Consider the following 21,288-nt stretch of genomic DNA (forward strand, 5'->3'; position numbering starts at 1 on the left):
CACCTTTATGTGTTTTCAGACCTCCAGCACCTGCTCTTCTAATGTGGACTCTTTCCAAGCCATTACTATTTATCTCCCCAATTTCCCTAGCTTCCATGTCTTTCTCCACAGTGAATATGGACAGGAAATATTTGTTTAGTGTCTCAGCCATCTCCTTTGGTTTCTGTGGGCCCGATTTTCTCCCTAATTATTCTTTGCCCTTAATGTCCTTGCAGAATCTCTTAGAATTCTTCTTTACCTTATTTGCCAAAGGTCTCTCATCCCCTTTTTGCCCACCTGATTTCTCTTAAGTGTATTCCTACTCCCCCTATATTCCTCCAAGGATTCACTTGATCCAACTGTTATACTTGACACATGCCTCCTTCTTCTTGACCACAGCATCAATATCTCTAGCCATTCAGTGTTCTCTCCTCCTACCAGCTCTGCCCTTCACACTAACAGGAACATATTATTACTGAACTCTTGTTATCTCATTTTTGAAAGCATCCCACATGCCAGACATCACTTTACGTGCGAACAGCCTCCCCCAATCAACTTTTGAAAGTTCCCATCTAATACTATCAAAACTGGCTTTACTCCAATTTAGAACTTTAGCTTTCAGATCAGGCCTATTCTTTTCCATAACTATTTTAAAACTAATAGAGTTAGGATCACTGGCCCCAAAGTGCTCCCTCACTAATATCTCAGTCATTTGCCCTGCCTTATTTCCCAAAAAGAGGTTGAGATTTGCCACTCTAAGATGTCCATCTACATTTTGATAACAAAAGTTTTCTTGAACACACTTGACAAATTTCTTCCCATCCAAGCCCTTTACTCAAAGATAGTCCCAGTCTATGTTTGGAAAGTTAAAATCCCCAACCATTACGGCCATGTGTGAGATCTCCCTACATATTTGCTCTTGGCTATTACGTCAGCTCTAATTTTGCAGTAGCAATTTCTCCTTGAGTTAGAAGGATTTTGATTTAATTCTCACTCTAGAGACTTAATTTTTGAGACAAATTCTACCAATTCAGCTGGGAGGAAGTACTGTACTGGTAGTGGTGTCATCATTTGGATGAGGCACTAAACTGAGCCCTCACCTGACCCCAGTTGAATGCAAAAGATCCGACGGGTATCCTAAAATCCAATCTGATTTTCAAGAAAAACAGGGAGTTTCATAGGAACCCTTGGAAAAGAAGAACATTCGGCATTTGAAACTGCTTGGTCATTCAATCAGATCATACCTGATCTATTTGTGGTTCAAATCCCATCTACTCCCAATAATCTATTTCCTTGTCTAACAAGGATATATCTACCATCACCTTAAAAAATTAATTATAAACCTGCTTACACTGGCTTCTGAGGCAAAGAATTCGAAAGTCACATAGCTCCCAAAAGAAGTTCTCACCATCGCTACCCTCAAAGGCAGCCCCTTATTTTAAAGCAGTGCCCGTAAGTTCGAGAGTCACTCACAACAGAAACGTCCTTTCCACATTCACTGTGCAAAATTCATTGGGGATCTAGTACATTTCGATCAAGTCAAACTTCACTTTTCTAAATCCCAGTGGAAACAAGCTCAGCCCGTCCAAAATATCTTCATGACTAGTTAAAGGCAAGATATAGGAGGCTAAATGGTGTTATAATTTACTACAAGAGATACTAAACATAAAAAGAAGGATTTTATGCTTCAATTATACAGGACATTGGTGAGACCACATCTCTCATACTGTGTGCATTTTTGGTCTCAATGTAGTAAGCCACCTCTGAACTACACTGGAGGCAAGGTCTAACCAACGTTCTGTACAATTGAAGCATAAAATCCTTACTTTTAATGTTTAATTCCTCTTGTAGTAAATTATAGCATCCTACTAGTGTTCTTGATTACATATTGTACCTACATACTAACGTTTTGTGACTCATGCACAGGAACACGAATCCCTCCAAATCCCTCTGCACCTTGAAATTCTGTAGTGGTTCTTCATTTGAGTTATATTCTGATTTTACATTCTTTCCTGCCAGAGTGAACAATTTCACACTTTCCTACATTATACTCCATCTATCAGATCTCTGCCCAGTCACTCAACCCATCTGCAACCACATTATGTCTTGCTCACATTTTGCTACCTACCTTGGCACCATCTGCAAATTTAGTTGTCATGCTTTCATCACCCTTATCTAGATCATTAGTGTAAATCATATTAAGTTGAGGCCACAGCACAGATACCAACGGGACTCCATTTGTTGCATCTTGCAATCAAGGACCCATTTACTTATATTCTGTTTTATGCCACCCAGCTCAACTGCTATCCATGCTAATAAAATTTACCCCAATAACTTGAGCTTTAATTTTCCGCAATAACCTTTGATATGACACCTCGTAAATACCTTCTGGAAACACACGTACAGGAAATCTAAAAGCTCCCCTTTATTCAGAGTGCATATTACTCCTTCAAAGAACTCCAAAAATATGGTTAGATGGCTTTTCCCTTCGACAAAAACAAGCTGACCTGTCCCGATTACCTTTTTGTCCCCCCTAAATGTGCAGCTATAATCTCTAATTATCACTTCTAATACTTCCTCACAACAGACATCAAGTGAATTGGCCAGTAATTTCTTTTTCTCTGTCTCCATCCCTTATGAATGCTAAAGCAGAAAATGTGCAATTTTCAAAGAATGTTTCTAAATTACACGCAGATATGCTGTGCCATCTCCCATTAAAAGTGATACTTCAACTTGCTTTTCGTGAATCACAGTTCATGAAAGGTGCTATATAAATGTCAGTTCTTTTTTATTTTGGCTTTATACTTATGGACAGGAGGAAGGCATCCCAAGCTTCTAAATACCTGACTAGAGGGCAGAATCGCTGATGCGTGAAGACTGTTTCAAACCCATACTCCTGATCTCAGATAGGCATGTGATGAGCAGAGAATATATAAGGTCAAAAGGTGGGGGAAGAGATTGGGATAAAATGACCACCTTTGTTTTTGTGAGCAATGCTCCGAGCCCCCAGAACGTACCACCTCCTATTGAGCTTCCTCCAATCCGTTCAAATTGGTCTTCAGATTCCACCTGTGTGAATGAAAAGAATTAAAATAAATGTAGTCTACTATACAATTCACTGCTTCGAACCCTTTTGAGACACGTCAAAATGTGATACATTACTGTAGGTTTTTTGAGTGTTAAGAAATCTGTAATTTTAAAAAAGGCTGAAAATTTGGAAACCTTCCTCCATTGTCTTCATCGCAGGAGCAAGGAGATCTGAATTTTGACTTGAAAAACCACTGAATGGTCTCTTATTTAACAAAAACAAAGTTGCTGGAAAAGCTCAGCAGATCTGACAGTATCTGTGAAGGAGAAAACAGAGTTAACGTTTCGGAAGGGTCACCAGACCCGAAACATTAACTCTGTTTTCTTCTTCACAGATGCTGCCAGACCTGCTGAGGTTTTCCAGCAACTTTGTTTTGCTTCTGATTTACTGCATCCACAGTTCTTTCGGTCTCTTATTTAAGATATGTATACTGAAAGGAGAAATTAGCTGATCTTAGTCAGCATTTTCACTGAATGCCATGACTAGCCTTTCTGATTCTAGCCTGATGTAGACGCATCTGATGAGGACAGAATTGGGTTTAACCGTAATGGTCTTTACAATCAAAAAGCTGGTTGATTCTATTATGCCGGGACTTAAGAAATTACCACTTTGGCCAGGCACTACAAGGCTGCCTGCTCCATTGTAACCATTCCAAAAGAACAGTCAGTGCCTTGACAAGTACTGGGGGCACAAAATTATGAGACAGAGGAAAAGCAGAGCCACAATTCTAGACAATTACCTATGCCAGCTCAGTTCTGAACATTAATTGTCAAAAGAAAGTAATTAAGAGGAAAAAGAGATTAGCTAACTGTAGAGCTGTATCCCTTTATAATATTGATTAAGTTCCTGGAATGCATCCATGCAATCTTTAAAAGAAGACATCCCAGATGTCCACGTTCTTCAAGGACCGCAACCCTCCCCCCCCGCAGTGGTCGAGAACACCCTTGACTGCGTCTCCCGCATTTCCCGCAACACATCCCTCACACCCCACCCCCGCCACAACCGCTCCCAGAGGGTCCCCCTCGTTCTCACATACCACCCCACCAACCTCCGGATACAACGTATCATCCTTCAACACTTCCGCCATCTACAGAGAGGTGGCAAATGGAGTTTAATGCAGACAAGTGTGAGGTGATGCACTTTGGTAGGAGTAACCGGAATGCAAAGTACTGGACTAATGGTAAGATTCTTGGTAGTGTAGATGAGCAGAGAGATCTTGATGTCCATGTACACAGATCATTGAAAGTTGCCACCCAGGTTGACAGGGCTGTTAAGAAGGCATTCAGTGTTTTAGCTTTCATTAACAGAGGGATCGAGTTCCGGAACCAAGAGGTTATGCTGCAGCTGTACAAAACTCTGGTGCGGCCACACTTGGAGTATTGCGTACAGTTCTGGTCACCGCATTATAAGGAGGATGTGGAAGCTTTGGAAAGGGTGCAGAGGAGATTTACTAGGATGTTGCCTAGTATGGAGGGAAGGTGTTACGAGGAAAGACTGAGGGACTTGAGGCTGTTTTCATTAGAGAGAAGGTTGAGAGGTGACTTAATTGAAACATATAAAATAATCAGAGGGTTAGATAGGGTGGATAGGGAGAGCCTTTTTCCTAGGATGGGGACAGCGAGCACGAGGGGGCATAGCTTTAAATTGAGGGGTGAAAGATATAGGACAGATGTCAGAGGTAGTTTCTTTACTCAGAGAGTAGTAAGAGAATAGAACGCTTTGCCTGCAACGGTAGTAGATTCGCCAACTTTAGGTACATTGAAGTCGTCATTGGATAAGCATATGGACATACATGGAATAGTGTAGGTTGAATGGGCTTCAGATCGGTATGACAGGTCAGCACAACATCGAGGGTCGAAGGGCCTGTACTGTGCTGTAATGTTCTGTGTTCTACAATCTGACCCCACCACCCAAGCTATTTTTCCATCCCCACCCTTGTTCACCTTCCGGAGAGACCACTCTCTCTGCCACTCCCTTGTCCGGTCCACACTTCCCTCCAACCCCACCACACCCGGCACCTACCCCTACAACTGCAGGAAGTGCTACACTTGCCCCCACACCTCCTCTCTCACCCCTATCCCAGGCCCCAAGATGACCTTCCATATCAAGCAGATGTTCACCTGCACATCTGCTAATGTGGTATATTGTATCCATTGTACCCGGTGTGGCTTCCTCTACATTGGGGAAACCAAGCGGAGGCTTGCAGACAGCTTTGCAGAACACCTCCGCTTGGTTCACAACAAACAGCTGCACCTCCCAGTCGCGAACCATTTCAGCTCCCGCTCCCATTCCTCAGACGACATGTCCAACATGGACCTCCTGCAGTGCCACAATGATGCCACACGAAGGTTGCAAGAACAGCAACTCATATTCAGCCTGGGAACCCTGCAGCCCAATGGTATCAATGTGGACTTCACAAGCTTCAAAATCTCCCCTTCCCCCACTGCATCCCAAAACCAGCCCAGTTCTTCCCCTCCCCCCACTGCATCACACAACCAGCCCAGCCTGTCTCTGCTTCCCTAACCTGTTCTTCCTCTCACCCATCCCTTCCTCCCACCTCAAGCCGCACCTCCATTTCCTACCTACCACCTCATTCCACCTCCTGGACCTATCCATATTCCCTGGACTTACCTATCCCCTTCCTACCTCCTCACCTATACTCTCCTCTCTACCTATCTTGTTTTCTCTCCATCTTCGGTCTGCCTCCCCCCTCTCCCTATTTATTCCAGTTCCCTCTCCCCATCCCCCTCTCTGATGAAGGGTCTAGGCTTGAAACGTCAGCTTTTTTGCTCCTGAGATGCTGCTTGGCCTGCTGTGTTCATCCAGCTCCACACTTTGCTATCTAAGACCAGATGTGGACATGTTGTACTTAGTCAATGATAAAACCATTCGAAATAGATCCTCCTTACCCTAACTATAGATACTCCTGACCCAATGTTCACCAGCAGGTAGGGAAAGATATCTGGGTGTGTTGTCTGAAAGCGGAATTCAGGATCTGCATGCTTCACATACACAAAAGCCTCATGTGGAATATTTCGCAGCACAAAGTTGCAACCTTTTATTAGGCAAGTCATTTCGTCTTCCTTATCCACCCTGCAAAAAAGTTCAAAGAAAATGTTAGTCTTACTCAGATGGAGATCCAAAGTACAAAGAATCACATCAATAAGGGCAACCACAGTACCATATAGAGTACAGAAATAAAACTCAACAGATAAGCATTAGTCATACAGGCTGCCACATCACAAAGGGAACCAATTTAAAAAACTCCTGAAACTAACATACTGCACTGCCCTCAATGTGAAAAGCACTGCATTAACAAAATCAAAGCAGCAATGAGTTTTCTTGCACAGTGCAAACCATGCAACCTGACAAAATAAACAACTCTTCACTCCCGCCACACAACCACCTACCTCATCCCACTAACTACAACTTTCTCCCTGCCTTTACTCTAAACTCTATCTTCTGACCATGCCTTCCACTATTTCTCCAAAATCTTCCACCAGTGCTTACCATTACTCTGCTCCCAAGAGGAGACTTGTCATATTTACATTAATGCTGTCTGTAAAACGAAATGCCTGTATAACTTTGAGATTCTTGGGTGACCTTACTCATGAATCACTGAAAAATAACATGCACGGACAACAAGCAATTAGGAAGGCAAATGATACACTGACTTTTATTACTAGAGAATTTGAGTAGATGACAAAAGTTGTCTTATTGCAATTACATAGAATTTTGGTGCAGACCACACTTTCAGAGTTGTGCGCAGTTTTGGTGTCCTTACCCAAGGAAAGACACACTTGCCGCTAAGGGAATGCAACAAAGATTTATCAACTAATTCCTGGGATGGAGGAGTTATCCTATGAAGAAAGTTTAAATAGCTTATAGTCTCTAAAGTTTAGAAAAATGGGAGGTGATCTCAGTTAAAAATTTAAATTCTGACAGGGATTGAAAGGGTGCATGCAGCAAAGAGATTTTCCTTGGCTAGGAGGTCTAGGAAGAAAGGGAATAGTCACAGAATAGAATCATAGAGTCATACAGCACAGAAACAGGCCCTTCGGTCCAACTAGTCTATGCCGACCACGTTTCCAAAACTAAACTTTTTTTCTGAAGAAGGGTCCCGGTCCAAAACATCAACTTTCCTACTCCTCAGATGCTGCCTGGCCTGCTGTGTTCCTCCAGCTCTACACTGTTATCCCAGTCCCACATCCCTCTAAACCTTTCCTATTCGTGTACCTATCCAAATGTGTTTTAAATATTGCAATTGTACCTATATGATCACTTCCTCTGGCAGTTCATTCATCATACAAACCACCCTCTGTGCAAAAACGTTGCTCCTTCAGTCCCTGTTAAATCTTTCTTGTCTCACCTTAAAAATATGCCCCCTAATTTTGAAGTCACCCACCCAAGGGAAAAGACCTTATTTCCCTTATTTATGGACCTTATGATTTAATAAATCTCTATAAGGTCACCTCTTAACCTGTACATTTCAGTGAAAAAATTCCCAGCCCATCCTTATAATTCAAGCCCTCCAGTCCCAGTAAGATCCCGGTAAATCATTTCTGAACCCTCTCTAATTTAATAACATCACCCCATGGGAGCAGGCGACCAGAACTGTACACAGTATGCCAAACGTGGCCTCACCAATGTCCTGTACAACCTCAATATTATGTCCCAGCTCCTATACTCAAAGGTCTGAGCAATAAAGGCAAGCATGCCAAGTGCCTTCTTTACCAACCTGTCAATCTGTGATGCAACTTTAAAAAAATTATGTACCTGACCCATAGCTCTCTGTTTGACAACACTACCCAGGGCTCTACCATTGACTGTATAAGTCTTACACTTGCTAGTTTTACCAAAATGCAATATCTCGCATTTAACCAAATTAAACTCCATCTGCCACTCCTCAACCCACTGGCCCAATTAATCAAGATCCCTTTGCAATCTTAGATCACGTTCTTCACCATCGACTATACCATCACTTTTTGTCATCTACAAACGCATTAACCATGCCTCCCAAAATCTCATCTAAATCGCTTATATAAATGACAAAAGTGGACCCAGCACCAAGACCTGCAAAATATTGTTGGTCACAGACCTCCAGTCTGAAAAACAATCCTCCACCCCCACTGTCCGCTTCCTATGTCAAGTCAAACTTGTCAACTGGCAAGCTCTCCCTGAACCCCATGTGATCTAAGTTTACTAATTAGTTTACCATGTGGAATCTTGTTAAAGGCTTTACTAAAGTCCATGCAGATAATGTCTACCGCTCTGCCCTCAATCTTTTTGGTAACTTCCTCAAAAAACTGTTAGGAGCAGGGACAGCTAATCAGGTAGGATAGAGACTCCACTGCCTTCCTGTCACTGCTCCGATTAAGTCCATTACAGGAAAGCCTGAAGCCCATTGAAGGTCAGCTCTGCTGCCAACCTGCTCTACTACAACTCACACCCACCTCAACATCCACTTAACAGAGTTGTTACCTCGGTCCCTCAGCAATTCTGAGCACGTTTTCAATAATAACACATATCCCCCAATTGCTTCTAACTGGCTGCCTGCACACAGTGGTCAGGACTTCTGCCACCAGGATCTTTACAAGTTGCTGTTTTATCTCAGCAGAAGCTTTGTCATGGTTAATTCAGAATCTAACATTTGATGGTTTTGACGTTACTCCACTTCTCACCCAAGTCCAATTATGGTTACATAATTACTGGATGAGATCAAGAATTTTCAAGTTCTTCAGGCTGTTGCTGACTGCACAGGATGAATTGCTTGGCTTGGGCTCATTTTCATTTTTAAAAACTGTGATTGCTAAGATCAGGCAAATATGCCAGGTACTACAATTCAGTGCTAAAATAGGTACTTTCAACCAAAGAGGCTTTGGGTCTGGGCCCGAAACATCAGCTTTCCTGCTCCTAAGATGCTGCTTGGCCTGCTGTGTTCATCCAGCTCCACATCTTGTTATCTCTACTTTCAACCAAAGACAGCTTCTTCTTAAATTCCAAATGATTGCCTTCAATGTGTGCGTGACAGGCAGAAGGTGGTGCAATAATTTACCATAGCCCAGCAAATGTGCTTTGGCAATCCTCACAATCAATGAAAGGACGTGGCTTAAAAGATAAAAATGGTACAGTGTAACACATTATTCTTCCTCGCAAAAGAAAGGTGGAAGATGACTTAATAGAGCCTTTTAAAATTGCGAAGGAGTAAGTTAAACATACAAAAAAAATTCCATGCATGGAAGACCAAAACTAGGTGCCATTAATAAATCCAATGAGGAATGGAAGAGATACTCCTTTATCCAAAGTGTGGTTAGAATGTGGAAATCACGATCAAATGCAGCAGCTCAGGCATACAGTGTGGATGCATTTTGAGGTGTGAGGTAGATAAGATGCTGAGTGTAAAACAAATAAAGCTATTTGATGGGGTTAGATTAAGGAAAGCAGGAGATGAAATAGGGTCAGAGGAGGAGCATAAACACTGGCATAGTTCAGTTGGGTCAAACAGTCTGTATACTATACGTTCTCTGTATTATGTAAATTTGAAATGTTACTAGAAGTGGAAATATAGAAAATTCAATGTTGGAAACTGCTGCTGTTAAGCAACCAATTAATAAATTCACAATGATGCTAATTAATAGACTGTTGCCATCCTAACTTCACTATATTGTGTTCCTGAAGACTTGCTTCATTTCTTACATGCACTGTCTGACCTAAAATGTCACCTCTTCTTTACACTAATGAAACCTTTAGTTCTTACAGTACACTAACTTGAAAGAATTCAAGAATTTACATATAGATAATAATCAATTAAAACCTTCTAACTGATTAAAGATTTGACAGAATCTTGGGTTTGTTTAATACATAATATATAATCAATGGTGTGACCCTTTGATCTTTTACTTATAAAATTCTGTGTCTGATGCTTCCTCTCTCTCTAACACCTCAGGAAGGAGTAAGGCTCTGAAAGCTTGTGTTTTCAAATGAACCTGTTGCACTATAACCTGGTGTTTGTGTGATTTCTTGTGATTTCTGACCTTGTCCACCCCAGACCAACACTGCCACCTCCACTTCACTTCTTTACACAGCTCTCTGCAGTAAGACACATTAGAAACACATATTCGACGTACCAGATTTAATATACCAAACTCCTATGATGTTGCAGACAAGATTAAGATCAAACTAACATTCAGGTGAAGCAATTACATGGAGACGTCATCAGACCAAATATTGTTCAAAGTCTTTTTCAAAGTCACACCTCCTACCCTTCTTATTTCTAATATATATTCCGATATCCCTATTTACAATGGCATGGTAGGCTATGTTCTGCAATTATATCTAACCAATGGTAGTGCTACAACACAATAGCTGGAGAGTGTAATTACTGCTGAACAAATTTGTTTGAACAATGTGGACTTGGGGTGGGGGGGGGGGGGGGGGGATCAGGAGAGTGTTAACTGGAAGTATGTACAAATGCAATCTTATTTCTTAAAAGATTATAAGAATACAAGAAATATATAGTGTCATATTCATAACCAATACCTTAGATGATGGAAAAAAATAAATCGGTAGTAAGTAATGTTTAACTACACAAAACATTTTAATATAGTTGAGCTGCATCTAATCTGAATACGCTACTGACCCAGCAGTAGGCTGATTAAGTGCAATTAACATAAGCCAATATCCAAGGTCACCGTAATGTGTGATTTAGCAAAATATGAAATCAGAAGCAGAGAAGTTTTCATGTTATTGCCTCACAAAGGAAGGCAAGTGGCAAGTGAAAATATTTAGCATAGAACTGCAAATAACTCAAAGGTAATCAAAGACTTATCTTGCAGTGCACCAAAAACACGTAATTCACAATTGACAGACTCAAAGGTAAAATATATGCCCTGTTGAAATAGAAGGTACTTAAAAAATATTTGATTTCTATTCCAAGAATTTAGAAAGTAATTTTAGCGGGCACAATCACAAATAGTAAACAGGAAGAAAATAAAAGAAAAGCAAGTATATAGCACGTTTCACGACCTCAGCACATTGCAAAAGAATTTTACAGCAAATAACGTTGTTTTGAAGTGTGATCAATGATGGAATGTAGGAAATGTGGCAGCTAATTTGCACGCAGGATTCCACAGCTGGAAATGAAAAGAACAGATAGTGTTTTACAGAGTTGGCTGAATAATGGAAATTGGTAAAGGCAGAAGGAGAACTCCTTTTCTCTTTTTCAACATAGCACTGTCTGATTTTTTTAATGTTTGCCTAGGACTGGAAACTGAGTTTTGGTTTAACACATCTTCTAAAAGACAGAATCTCTAGCAACACTGTGATTTCAGTAGTTAAGTTTTCCACTGTGCCCAGAAGACAAGAAAGATTTGTTTGGAGTCTACATGATTCCGCATTCCTTAGTATCGATATGACTTGTTCTCTTAACAACGTTTAAGCTTTCACTTACTTTAGTCCCAGCTTTTTCTCAATGAGATTCTTGAACTTGTGAGCACCACCTCCTGTGGCTTTAATCACTTTGGTCTCCGTGTTCACCAGGTGTGCTTTGATGAAGTCCAGACACGTTTCTATATATGCATTTTCAAATTTAACAAAATGAAGTCGGGCAGTGATCTCTTCCTGAACAGAGATCTCGTACAATGGTTCATCATCGGGGACCTTTGAAAAACATTAACACACTAGCATGATTTGAAACAGATGCTGTGGACAACCACGTTTTCTAGGAGATAATATAATACAACTGGAATAAAAACCTAACCCAATGGCACCTATTATAAGAGCTGCCTAGATTGAAAAAATTAAAATAGGATTAAAAAGTAGTGGCTAAATATAAGTCTAATTACCAAGCAATAATGCGAATCAACTGTCCCGTTTGTCATTCACGTGGGGAGTAATTGTTTTTGAAAATAGCTCTTTGCTCTAGGACTTGCAAAGATGATTGTTCTCTTAGGCTCATGAACCATTTTCATCAAGTTTCACATGTATGCTGATGAAACCCAATTCCACCCTGCCACAATCCCTCTACAACGTTAGTGTTTTCCAACATCCAATCCCAGAAGTGCTGGATTCTCACCACAAACTTGGAAGACCCAAGCCATTGTTTTTGGCCCTTGCCATACAACCTATTCACTAGGCAAAGACTCCAACCCATACCTATTTATTGCCTCAAGCTCAATCAGGTGGCTGACAATCTTGGTATCTGAACTGAGCTTTTCATTCCCCATCCATCATCAACATAACCGCTTTCCACCTCCAAACCATTCCTCATTTGAGACTTCGTCAACTCATCTGTGAAGAGTCCTTCTTAGCTCTGGTCTTGAATATTTCAGTGCACTTCCGGCCAGCTTCTCATATTCGACCCTCTATAAACTTGTTGTTATGCGAAACTTTGCTGATCATTTGTCGCTCACACAAAGTCCCATTCAGATATCATCTTTGGGCTCGTATAGTGGCTCCAGTCCCCAGTTTTCTCTGTACCCCTCTAAATATGGATATCTAAGCATCCTCGATGAAAATTGCTCCACCAGTGGTTTGTGCATCTTTCTTCCTTTAAAACCTACCTCATTGACAGAGTTTTCTGCTATCTGCCCAATGATAGAGTCTATATGGTTCAATGTCATTTTGAATTATCACACTTCTGTTATGAATGTCTTGGGGTGTTTTATTGAAGATACTTTATAAGCAGAAGTTGTTTCATTATATGTCATACTTACTTTACCATAATGATCGAAGGATCGCACTTTTGCAACCTTGTGCTGCACTGTTGAATAGTAGGCCAGCTTTGTCAAGGAGCCACCTGTTAACAAAAGACATTATTCTGGTTCTGTTTACAATATATAGCGTGACAGCTCAGGCACTGCAAAACAGAAACAACTCTAAAGCAGTGACTTTGTACCAACACGCAAGAAACTTGTTCTTGTGCCAATATGGCTCAACATCCTGCTTTTCCTAATTTACCAGCTCAAACTGCTCCAAGCTCCCATGCTATGATAGGTTTGTAACCACTGGTAATTTATCTGGGGCTATTGGCTCAAAATGCTCTTGATCAGCAAGTTGACAGAGCTAATTTCATACTTTTACTGTTCAGCAGTCTTATCTCTCCTGAACAGGAACACTAAGCTACATAATAGCTTATAGTTTTATTTTATTGTCAGTTCTTCAGTTGAAGCAGAAAACTGCAGCTGCTAAAGCCATTCTTTGCAGTAGTTCTGCACACTGTCATTCATTATTGGAGGAAAGATGAAAGTAGCCCACATATTTTTTTAAACCGACAATGCCTATCCATGGGAAAAGAGTCCAGACCATGGAGATGTAGCTAGATTACTACTACCAAAGACACGTAACTAATCTGGTTCCTGCTCAAGAAATACAAACTGTAAAGTAGACCATGCTCAAATGGCATACATTTTATCATTCTGCTCTTTCTCCTGATTAACTTTCAATTTTTTGCATCCCTACATTTCTGCTACAAGTACAGATATAAATGACTTTAGAAGAGTATCAGGAGTTAGCAGAGACCTGGTCTAGAAGAAAGCCATCAAAAGCAAGTTTTGTTTACGTAAATATAATGATGTAGCCAGGAATGGAGGGCTTAAATTATAAACACAAACTGGGTCTTTTCTCACTGCAGCATAAGAGTGTGAGGAGTGACCTTATAAAAATCATGAAGGACATAGATAAGGTGAATAGCAAGAATCTTTTCCCTCAGGTGGGGGAATTCAAAACAAGGGGGCATATTTTTAAAGTAAGAGGAGCTAGATTGAAAAAGGATATGAGAGGCAACCTTGCTGCAGAGAGTGGCTTGTACATGGAATGAACTGCCAGAGGAAGTGGTGGATGCAGGTACAAATACAACATTTAAAAGACATTTGAATAAGTTCATGAATAGGAATGGTTTGGAGAGATATGGGCCATATCCAGGCAAGTGGGCAAGCTTGGTTTGGACTAGCTGGACTGAAGGGTCTGTTTCCATGCTGTATGACTTTATGGCTCTCTGATTTAAAATGACATATACAGAGACACATTCAGGTAAATGAAATGTGCAATAATCTGCTCCTTCACACAAACCCTCAGTGGGCTCAGAACTAAAGGATGCAGATCACTGTGAATTCTTTAAACACTTTGCCATTAACGTCTTCGATGAAGTTTTTGTTTTAAAAAGTATGTCAAGTAAATAATACTCATTTATCCACTTCATTGAGAAATTATTGGAATAGCATTTCACAAATGGTTCTGGTGAAAGCTGTCACCTCTAGCACTGAACTGATAAAACTTCTCCCCTGAGAATTAAAAGAGTACAGAAACAGTTACTGACATTTTTTTGGGGATTTGGGGGAGGCGGGTGCTCAACACACTTCTTACTCATGCCACAAATCATTTTCAGCTAAAAGGGAAATTAGAGAAACAACTTGACCTGTCAATGCTGTTCATGCTATAGTAGCACTCTTTCTTTTTTATAAGAGATAATATAATACAACTGGAATAAAAACCTAACCTAATGGGACCTATTATAAGAGCTGCCTAGATTGAAAAAATTAAAATAGGATTAAAAAGTAGTGGCTAAATATAAGTCTAATTACCAATCATCCTTTCAGGCAAAATATGCAGATCATAATCTGCTGTTGGCAGAAAAACTCTCCTAATTATTTTTGTCAATTTTCTCAACTTGGTCTCATTTGGTTTACCATGTCTCTCACCTATTTGGACATGTTACGACACACCACCATGACAAATGGGATTTAATTCCAGAAGTTCTGCACGAGGAACACTATCATAGCCCCACAAGACCCTAATAAAATGATTTTAATGCTATCAACCTCAGAAACCAAGCACAGAAAAGGAATACAGAAATTGCTAAAGGAGCAGAAAGGAAACTTTCACCCCATACTAGTAGGTGCTAGCTGGAATTTGGAGCTTTACCCGAATGCCCATTCTTAATGTCACTCAAGGTAGGACTTTTGCATTTCTCAGAGGCAAACTCAACCCTCACCCATTGTTCACTCTTTTCAAGCGGAATCATTGAATATGATTGGAGGATGAATTGTTCCTTACTTATCCACATATATTACTCCTAATCGTATTCCAACTCCTGGCACTCTATTCCTGCTCTGGTTCAGAGCATTAAAATCAGAAAAGACCATTTCTCAAACCTAGGTCCTGCTGAGTCATCTATTTTACAAAACTTGCTCAAATGCATAAATTAGGGCTCATTTTACATATCAGGGGTCCATCCGTTACTACTGTGAAAAAGCACAGAGTGTTACAGTACAACAGGAACCACTGAAACAGAAGCAACATGAGATCTGTTTTTTTCTAAAACGCTTTCTGATTAGTAGTTCCTGCCTCTGACCCAGAAGCTCCAGGTCAAATGTGTCTCCAGGATTTAATGGCTAAGGGCAGTGCATTCATAACATGGCCATCATACTGAGTATGAATCTACAAATCATCATACATTTATCTACGGCCAGTGGTTAAAGCAGATGAGATTCCACAGTGGAGATCATAACGCCGTGGGCTGAGCCTGCCTTTGGGCGAAGAACTCATGAAGAACCTCATTAATCTACTGTTATGCTGTAATCAGAAAGCAATGCAATCTCTTTTCCTTTTTGAGTTTCAAATTCCTCTTTGAAAGCCAATGTTGAATCTGCTTTCACTATCCTTTCAGGCAAAATATGCAGATCATAATCTGCTGTTTGCAGAAAAACTCTCCTAATTATTTTTGTCAATTTTCTCAACTTGGTCTCATTTGGTTTACCATGTCTCTCACCAATAGAAAGTTGCTACTTACTTAATATTTTTAATCAACCTATCTGGACATGTTACGACACACCACCATGACAAATGGGATTTAATTAGAGAAGTTCTGCACAAGGAACACTATCATAGCCCCACAAGACCCTAATAAAATGATTTTAATGCTATCAGCCTCAGAAACCAAGCACAGAAAAGGAATACAGAAATTGCTAAAGGAGCGGAACGGTGGCCAAGTGGTTAGCACTGCTGCCTCACAGCGCCAGGGACCTGGGTTCAATTCCACCCTGGGGCGACTATCTGTGGGGAGTTTACACATTCTTCGCGTTTCGGCATGGGTTTCCTCCGGGTGCTCCAGTTTCCTCCCAAAAAGATTTGCAGGCTCGGTGGATTGGCCATGCTAAAAATTCCCATAGTGTTCAGGTTGTATAATAGATTAGATGGATGGGGGGAATGGGTCGGGGTGGTATGCTTTGAGAGTCAGTGTGGACTCGTTGGGCCAAAGGGCCAGTTTCCACACTGTAGGGATTCTATGAAAAAAAATCAAATAAAAACAGAAAGTAGAAATATGCAGCAGTTCAGTTATGAAAGGGTGTACCTGTTGTGATGAAAGCTCTCCAGTTCCTTTCATCTACAGATAAAATGATGTAAGGATCTGAAACGTTTCTTTTTTGCATAAATTTCTCATGACAAAGATTTTTAAACGCTGAAATCAGACCAAATGTCTCTGCACTTCTTTTTCCTATAAAGGGGAAATCTGTGGACTACATAATCAATTTCTCCCATTCCAGAAAACTGAACTGCAATCTGTATGTACTGTCATTAAAGTAATAATGGGGCCACTTGATTGCTGTTTAGTTCAATTTATTACTTCAGCCTTCCAAAGCAAACAAGTCCTTTAATGGTTTCAAAGTCAATCTTCTTAAGCAGGCACAGACAATTCCGCATGACTTTCTAATTTCCTATGGGAATCCATTCAACCATTTTAAGTGAGTGGGATGATGCATAATAATCTTTTGTCTTTTTTTTCCTCAAACATTACTCAAATAAGCGTGAAGTACTGGTGCAGGTGAGTGGGAAAAGAAGGAATGTCTTAAGAGCAATTAATGAGCGAATCAGGCTGAAAGCCAATTAATTTTCCCAAGAGGTTCACTAGCTATTTCCTTTTTGCATGAGGCACAAATTCCAACTTCTCAGATATTTCAGGTGAAAAAAGGTCATAAGCAATTTAGCCACACACAAAAGGCTATCTGGTTCCTCACCTGTGCTGAGTAATGTAATCATAGCCAGACTAGCAACAGCCCATTATCAAACATCCTGAAATAAGGGAGATGACAGAGAAAAAAAACTTCCAAAGTTTTTTTTCCCCTCTTGAATATTATCGGGAAATACTAGTCACGTAATACCCTGATTAATACCTAGCATGTAATTTTGCAAAATAGTAAGTGGCAACTGGGGAATCATATTCCAAGAAAGTCAGAAATCAGAAAATCAGAAAGGCAGTGGAAAAATAAATTCCTTTAATGACTGGAGTTCAACTGGAATGCTCAGTAAGTGAAATCTAGAAATAACAGTAAGCATGTGCAAATTGCCCCTTCATAAATTAAGCCCAAAATAAATGCATTGAGGTCTTAAGTGACTTGGGACATCCAACAATTTGCACCTATATAGTGCCTTTAACATAGTAAAATATCCCAAGGACTTCTCACAAGCAATTATCAAAAAATTGACAGTGAGTTACAAATGGAGGTATGCCAGATCAGCAAAGGTTTGGACAAAGTTAAGTTTTAGGGAGTGTCTTAAAGGAAGGGAGTTTACGGATGCAAGATGAGGAGTTTTGGAATACCAAATTCGGGTGTGAATTATACAATAAATGGCAGAACCCTTAGCAGCATTGCCATACAGACAGATCTAGGCGCACAGGTCCACAGATCCCTGAAAGTGGCAACACAGGTGAATAAGATGGTCATGAAGGCATACAGCATGCTTGCTTTTATCAGTCTGCGCATCGTATATAAATGTTGACAAGTTATGTTACAGCTGTATAAAACTTTAATCAGGGCACATTTGTAATACTGTGTTCAGTTCTGGTCACCACACCACCAGAAGAGCATAGATGCTTTGGGAAGGGTGCAGAAAAGGTTTACTAGTAAGTTTCCTGCTCGGGACAGTTTTAGTTATGAGGAGAGGTTGGATAAACTCCAATTGTTTGCGGGGACTTCAGAAGGAGACTGAAGGGTGACCTAATAGAGGTCTACTAAATTATGACGGGCATAGCTAGGGCGGATAGTCAGAGGCTTTTTCCCAGTGTGGAAAGGTCAACTACGAGTGGGCACGGATTCAAGGAGAGAGGTGGAAAGTTTAGGGAAGAAGTGTTGGGACAATTTTTCAACACAGAAGATGGTGGGTGCTTGGAAAACACTGCCAGTGTAGGTAGTGGATGCAGGCACGTTAACAACATTTAAAACATATCTTGATAGATACATGAACGGGAGGCAAACAGAGGAATAGAAACTGCATAAAATCCAAAAGAACTCTGGATGTTGTATATCAGGAACAAAAACAAAGTTGCTAGAAAAGCTCAGTAGGTCTGGCAGCATCTGTGAAGGAAAAAACAGTTAATGTTTTGGGTCTGGGTACCCTTCCTCAGAACTGTGGAATAGAAACGGCATATGGGCAAGTAGTAGTGGGTCTAAATAATGACAAGGAATCAATGCAGGCATGGTGGGTTGAAGGGCCTGTTCTTATGATGTGTTGTAATGTATAAATGGTGGAGTAAAGAAAATCTGTGAAACTTGAAAGAACAAAGTTGGAGGAGCACAAAGATCTCAGAGGGTTGTAGTTCTGTGGTAGATGACAGAAATACAAGGGGAGCTAGATAAGGGATGGATTTGGATGCATATCAATATTTGAAAATTAAGCCACTGCTGGACCAGAAGCCAAAAAGTTCATTCAGCACAACAGTGATACATAAACAGGATGTCTCTAAAGTACAAATTGCTGTTGTACACAACTATTATCCAGCTGGAAAGATTAAAACTACTTGATCCCTGCTAAATAACTATCAAGTGCTGAAATAAGTCAAAATACTGCAGATTGGGGAGATCTGGCATTTGGCAGCAGCTGTAGGGGAAAAACAAAGCTAACATTTTAAATGAGTCCAACTTTTTCAGAACTGATGCAGGCGAGAAAAGTGAAGGCTCATTGGACTCAAAACGTTAACTCCGTATTCTGTCTAGAGATTCTGGCAGAGATCGTCTGTTTCTCCAACACTCTGCTTTTGTTTCAGACTTAGCATTCTCAGTTGTTTGTGTTTATTATTACGGAGATAATAATTTCTGAAGGTTGGCGTACATGCTCTGCAAGGTTTGGGTCATTACGCCAGATGACAATCGGGTGCTGACGGCGGGTCAGATTTCAGCACATAGCTCTCACCAAGGTGGCTGCATGCTCTGACTTCAGCGGCCGTGTAAAACACCTGTGCAGTTTGGTGTTCTCTCTGTCCCGGTTGAGCTGTCAGAGCAATGCCTGACGGGAGTGGTAGTTTTCGCTATCCGCAATTCTAAACACGGACCAACGAGGTACATCGGCGCTGAGAACTGCAACTCCCAGACGGCGCTGCAACAGGCCGCACATGCGCATCGTGCTGCCCGCTTGTCGCACCCCTTTCTCCCAATCCTCTCAGGCCAAACAGTTACCTGCCCCTTCTCATCTGCCCCTCACTCTCATCACCGCCGCCTCACTTCGTTTTCTGCTCACCTATGTCGATGGCGAAGCTCTTGGCATTCTCCAGGTTGCGGAAGATCTCGTCGGGCGGCAGCGTGATGCTTTTGTCCAGGCCATCCCGCGCAGAGCGGGACGTTCGTACAGCTCCGAACGCCTTCGTGCGATCCGCCGCCATTGCCGTTCCCACTGCGCCCTGCGTCATACGTCAGACGCGCGCTCCTCAGGGAAGTACGTGATGTTACACGCAAGGCAAGGCGAGTTTGTGGCGTGTTCTCTCCTGGCGCTGCTGTTTGGGTGACTCTCCCTGACAGAGGGCGCGCAGTGTAACTCTACAGATGCCCTGGAAATATTACAAAAGGCGTGGAAACCGCTGTGCATACTGACTCCTGTGCATTTAGAAGGCCACAAGATCCTCCGTTGTCTTTACACAGACATTGCATGAAACGGTATATGAAGATGTCAAAGCTGAGCAGATCTCCCCTCCCCCCACTGCACCACACAACCAGCCCAGCTCTTCCCCTCCACCCACTGCATCCCAAAACCAGTCCAACCTGTCTCTGCCCCCCTAACCTGTTCTTCCTCTCACCCATCCCTTCCTCCCACCCCAAGCCGCACCTCCATCTCCTACCTACTAACCTCATTCCACCTCCTTGACCTGTCCGCCCTCCCCACCTATACTCTCCTCTCCACCTATCTTCTTTTCTCTCCATCTTCGGTCCGCCTCCCCCTCTCTCCCTATTTATTCCAGAACCCTCACCCCATCCCCCTCTCTGATGAAGGGTTGAGGCCCGAAACGTCAGCTTTTGTGCCCCTGAGATGCTGCTGGGCCTGCTGTGTTCATCCAGCCTCACATTTCATTATCAGCAGTTCTCCCCAGGCTGCTCCGAAGACTTAAACGATCTGCGGAGGACACGTAAAAGTAAAACAATCCCAAAAGCAGCGTCCTCCCCCAAACCAAAATGCCCGTTTTAATATGGATTGTTCGGATCTCTGTACAATTCAGGTTAGACTTCAAGGTTACTTTAAAAACATGTCTACTAAGAGATAGAAAGAATTGCAGATGCTGGAGTCAGAGATAACACAGTGTGGAGCTGCAGGAACACAGCAGGCCAGGTAGCTTCAGAGGAGCAGGCAAGTTAACATTTCTTGCTCCTCTGATGCGGCCTGGCCTACTGTGTTCCTCCAGCTCCACACTGTTGTCACTGTTTACAAAGAGATTGTACATGGTTGAAAGGCTACAGAGCAGCCTGCTGTGTAACCTTCAAGCAGTGTTCTAGCTCATGAAGTGCTAGTTTATTTTAGAGTCATCTTTTCCAAGATAAACCACTGTAGTTTATCTACATATTTATTAAACTCTATCTTGACATTTCCTTCCAAACACTTAGAACCATAGAGTTTTACAGCATGAAAACAGACCCTTCAGTCCAACTTGTCCCTGCCGACCAGATATGCTAAACTGATGTAGTCCCACTTGTCAGCACTTGACCCATTTCCATATAAACCCTTCCTATTCATGTACCTATCCAGATGTCTTTTAAATGTTGTAAATGTACCAGTCTTTGCCACCTCCTCTGGCACCTTGTTCTGTACATGCACCACCTTCCGCATGAAAAGTTGCCCCTCGGGTCTCCTTTAAATCTTTCCACTCTGACCCAAAACCTATGGTCTCTAGTTTTGAACTTCCTACCTATTCGCCCAATTCATGCACTTCACCATGTTATAAATCTCCATAAATTCAGGACTTA

At 41.5% G+C, this 21,288-nt stretch overlaps 1 protein-coding gene across 3 annotated transcripts in view; it reads right to left on the reverse strand.

The window, feature by feature from the left end:
• pank4 (pantothenate kinase 4 (inactive)) overlaps positions 1 to 19,722 on the reverse strand; it is a 57,678-nt gene extending 37,956 nt beyond the window's left edge. For all 3 annotated transcript variants that reach the window (XR_009447401.1, XM_048561607.2, XM_059655608.1), the window contains exons 1-5: positions 19,577 to 19,722; positions 12,781 to 12,863; positions 11,517 to 11,725; positions 5,977 to 6,160; positions 2,956 to 3,048 (exon numbers count right to left, since the gene is read on the reverse strand). Coding sequence is in view for 2 of the 3 variants with exons in the window: in XM_048561607.2 (XP_048417564.1) it covers positions 2,956 to 3,048; positions 5,977 to 6,160; positions 11,517 to 11,725; positions 12,781 to 12,863; positions 19,577 to 19,718 (711 nt within the window). In the remaining variant the exon portion in view is untranslated. The remainder of the gene's footprint in view (positions 1 to 2,955; positions 3,049 to 5,976; positions 6,161 to 11,516; positions 11,726 to 12,780; positions 12,864 to 19,576) is intronic.
• Positions 19,723 to 21,288: the final 1,566 nt, after the last annotated feature.

The sequence above is a fragment of the Stegostoma tigrinum genome, chromosome 28 (assembly GCF_030684315.1).
Source record: "Stegostoma tigrinum isolate sSteTig4 chromosome 28, sSteTig4.hap1, whole genome shotgun sequence".
Taxonomy (NCBI): domain Eukaryota; kingdom Metazoa; phylum Chordata; class Chondrichthyes; order Orectolobiformes; family Stegostomatidae; genus Stegostoma; species Stegostoma tigrinum.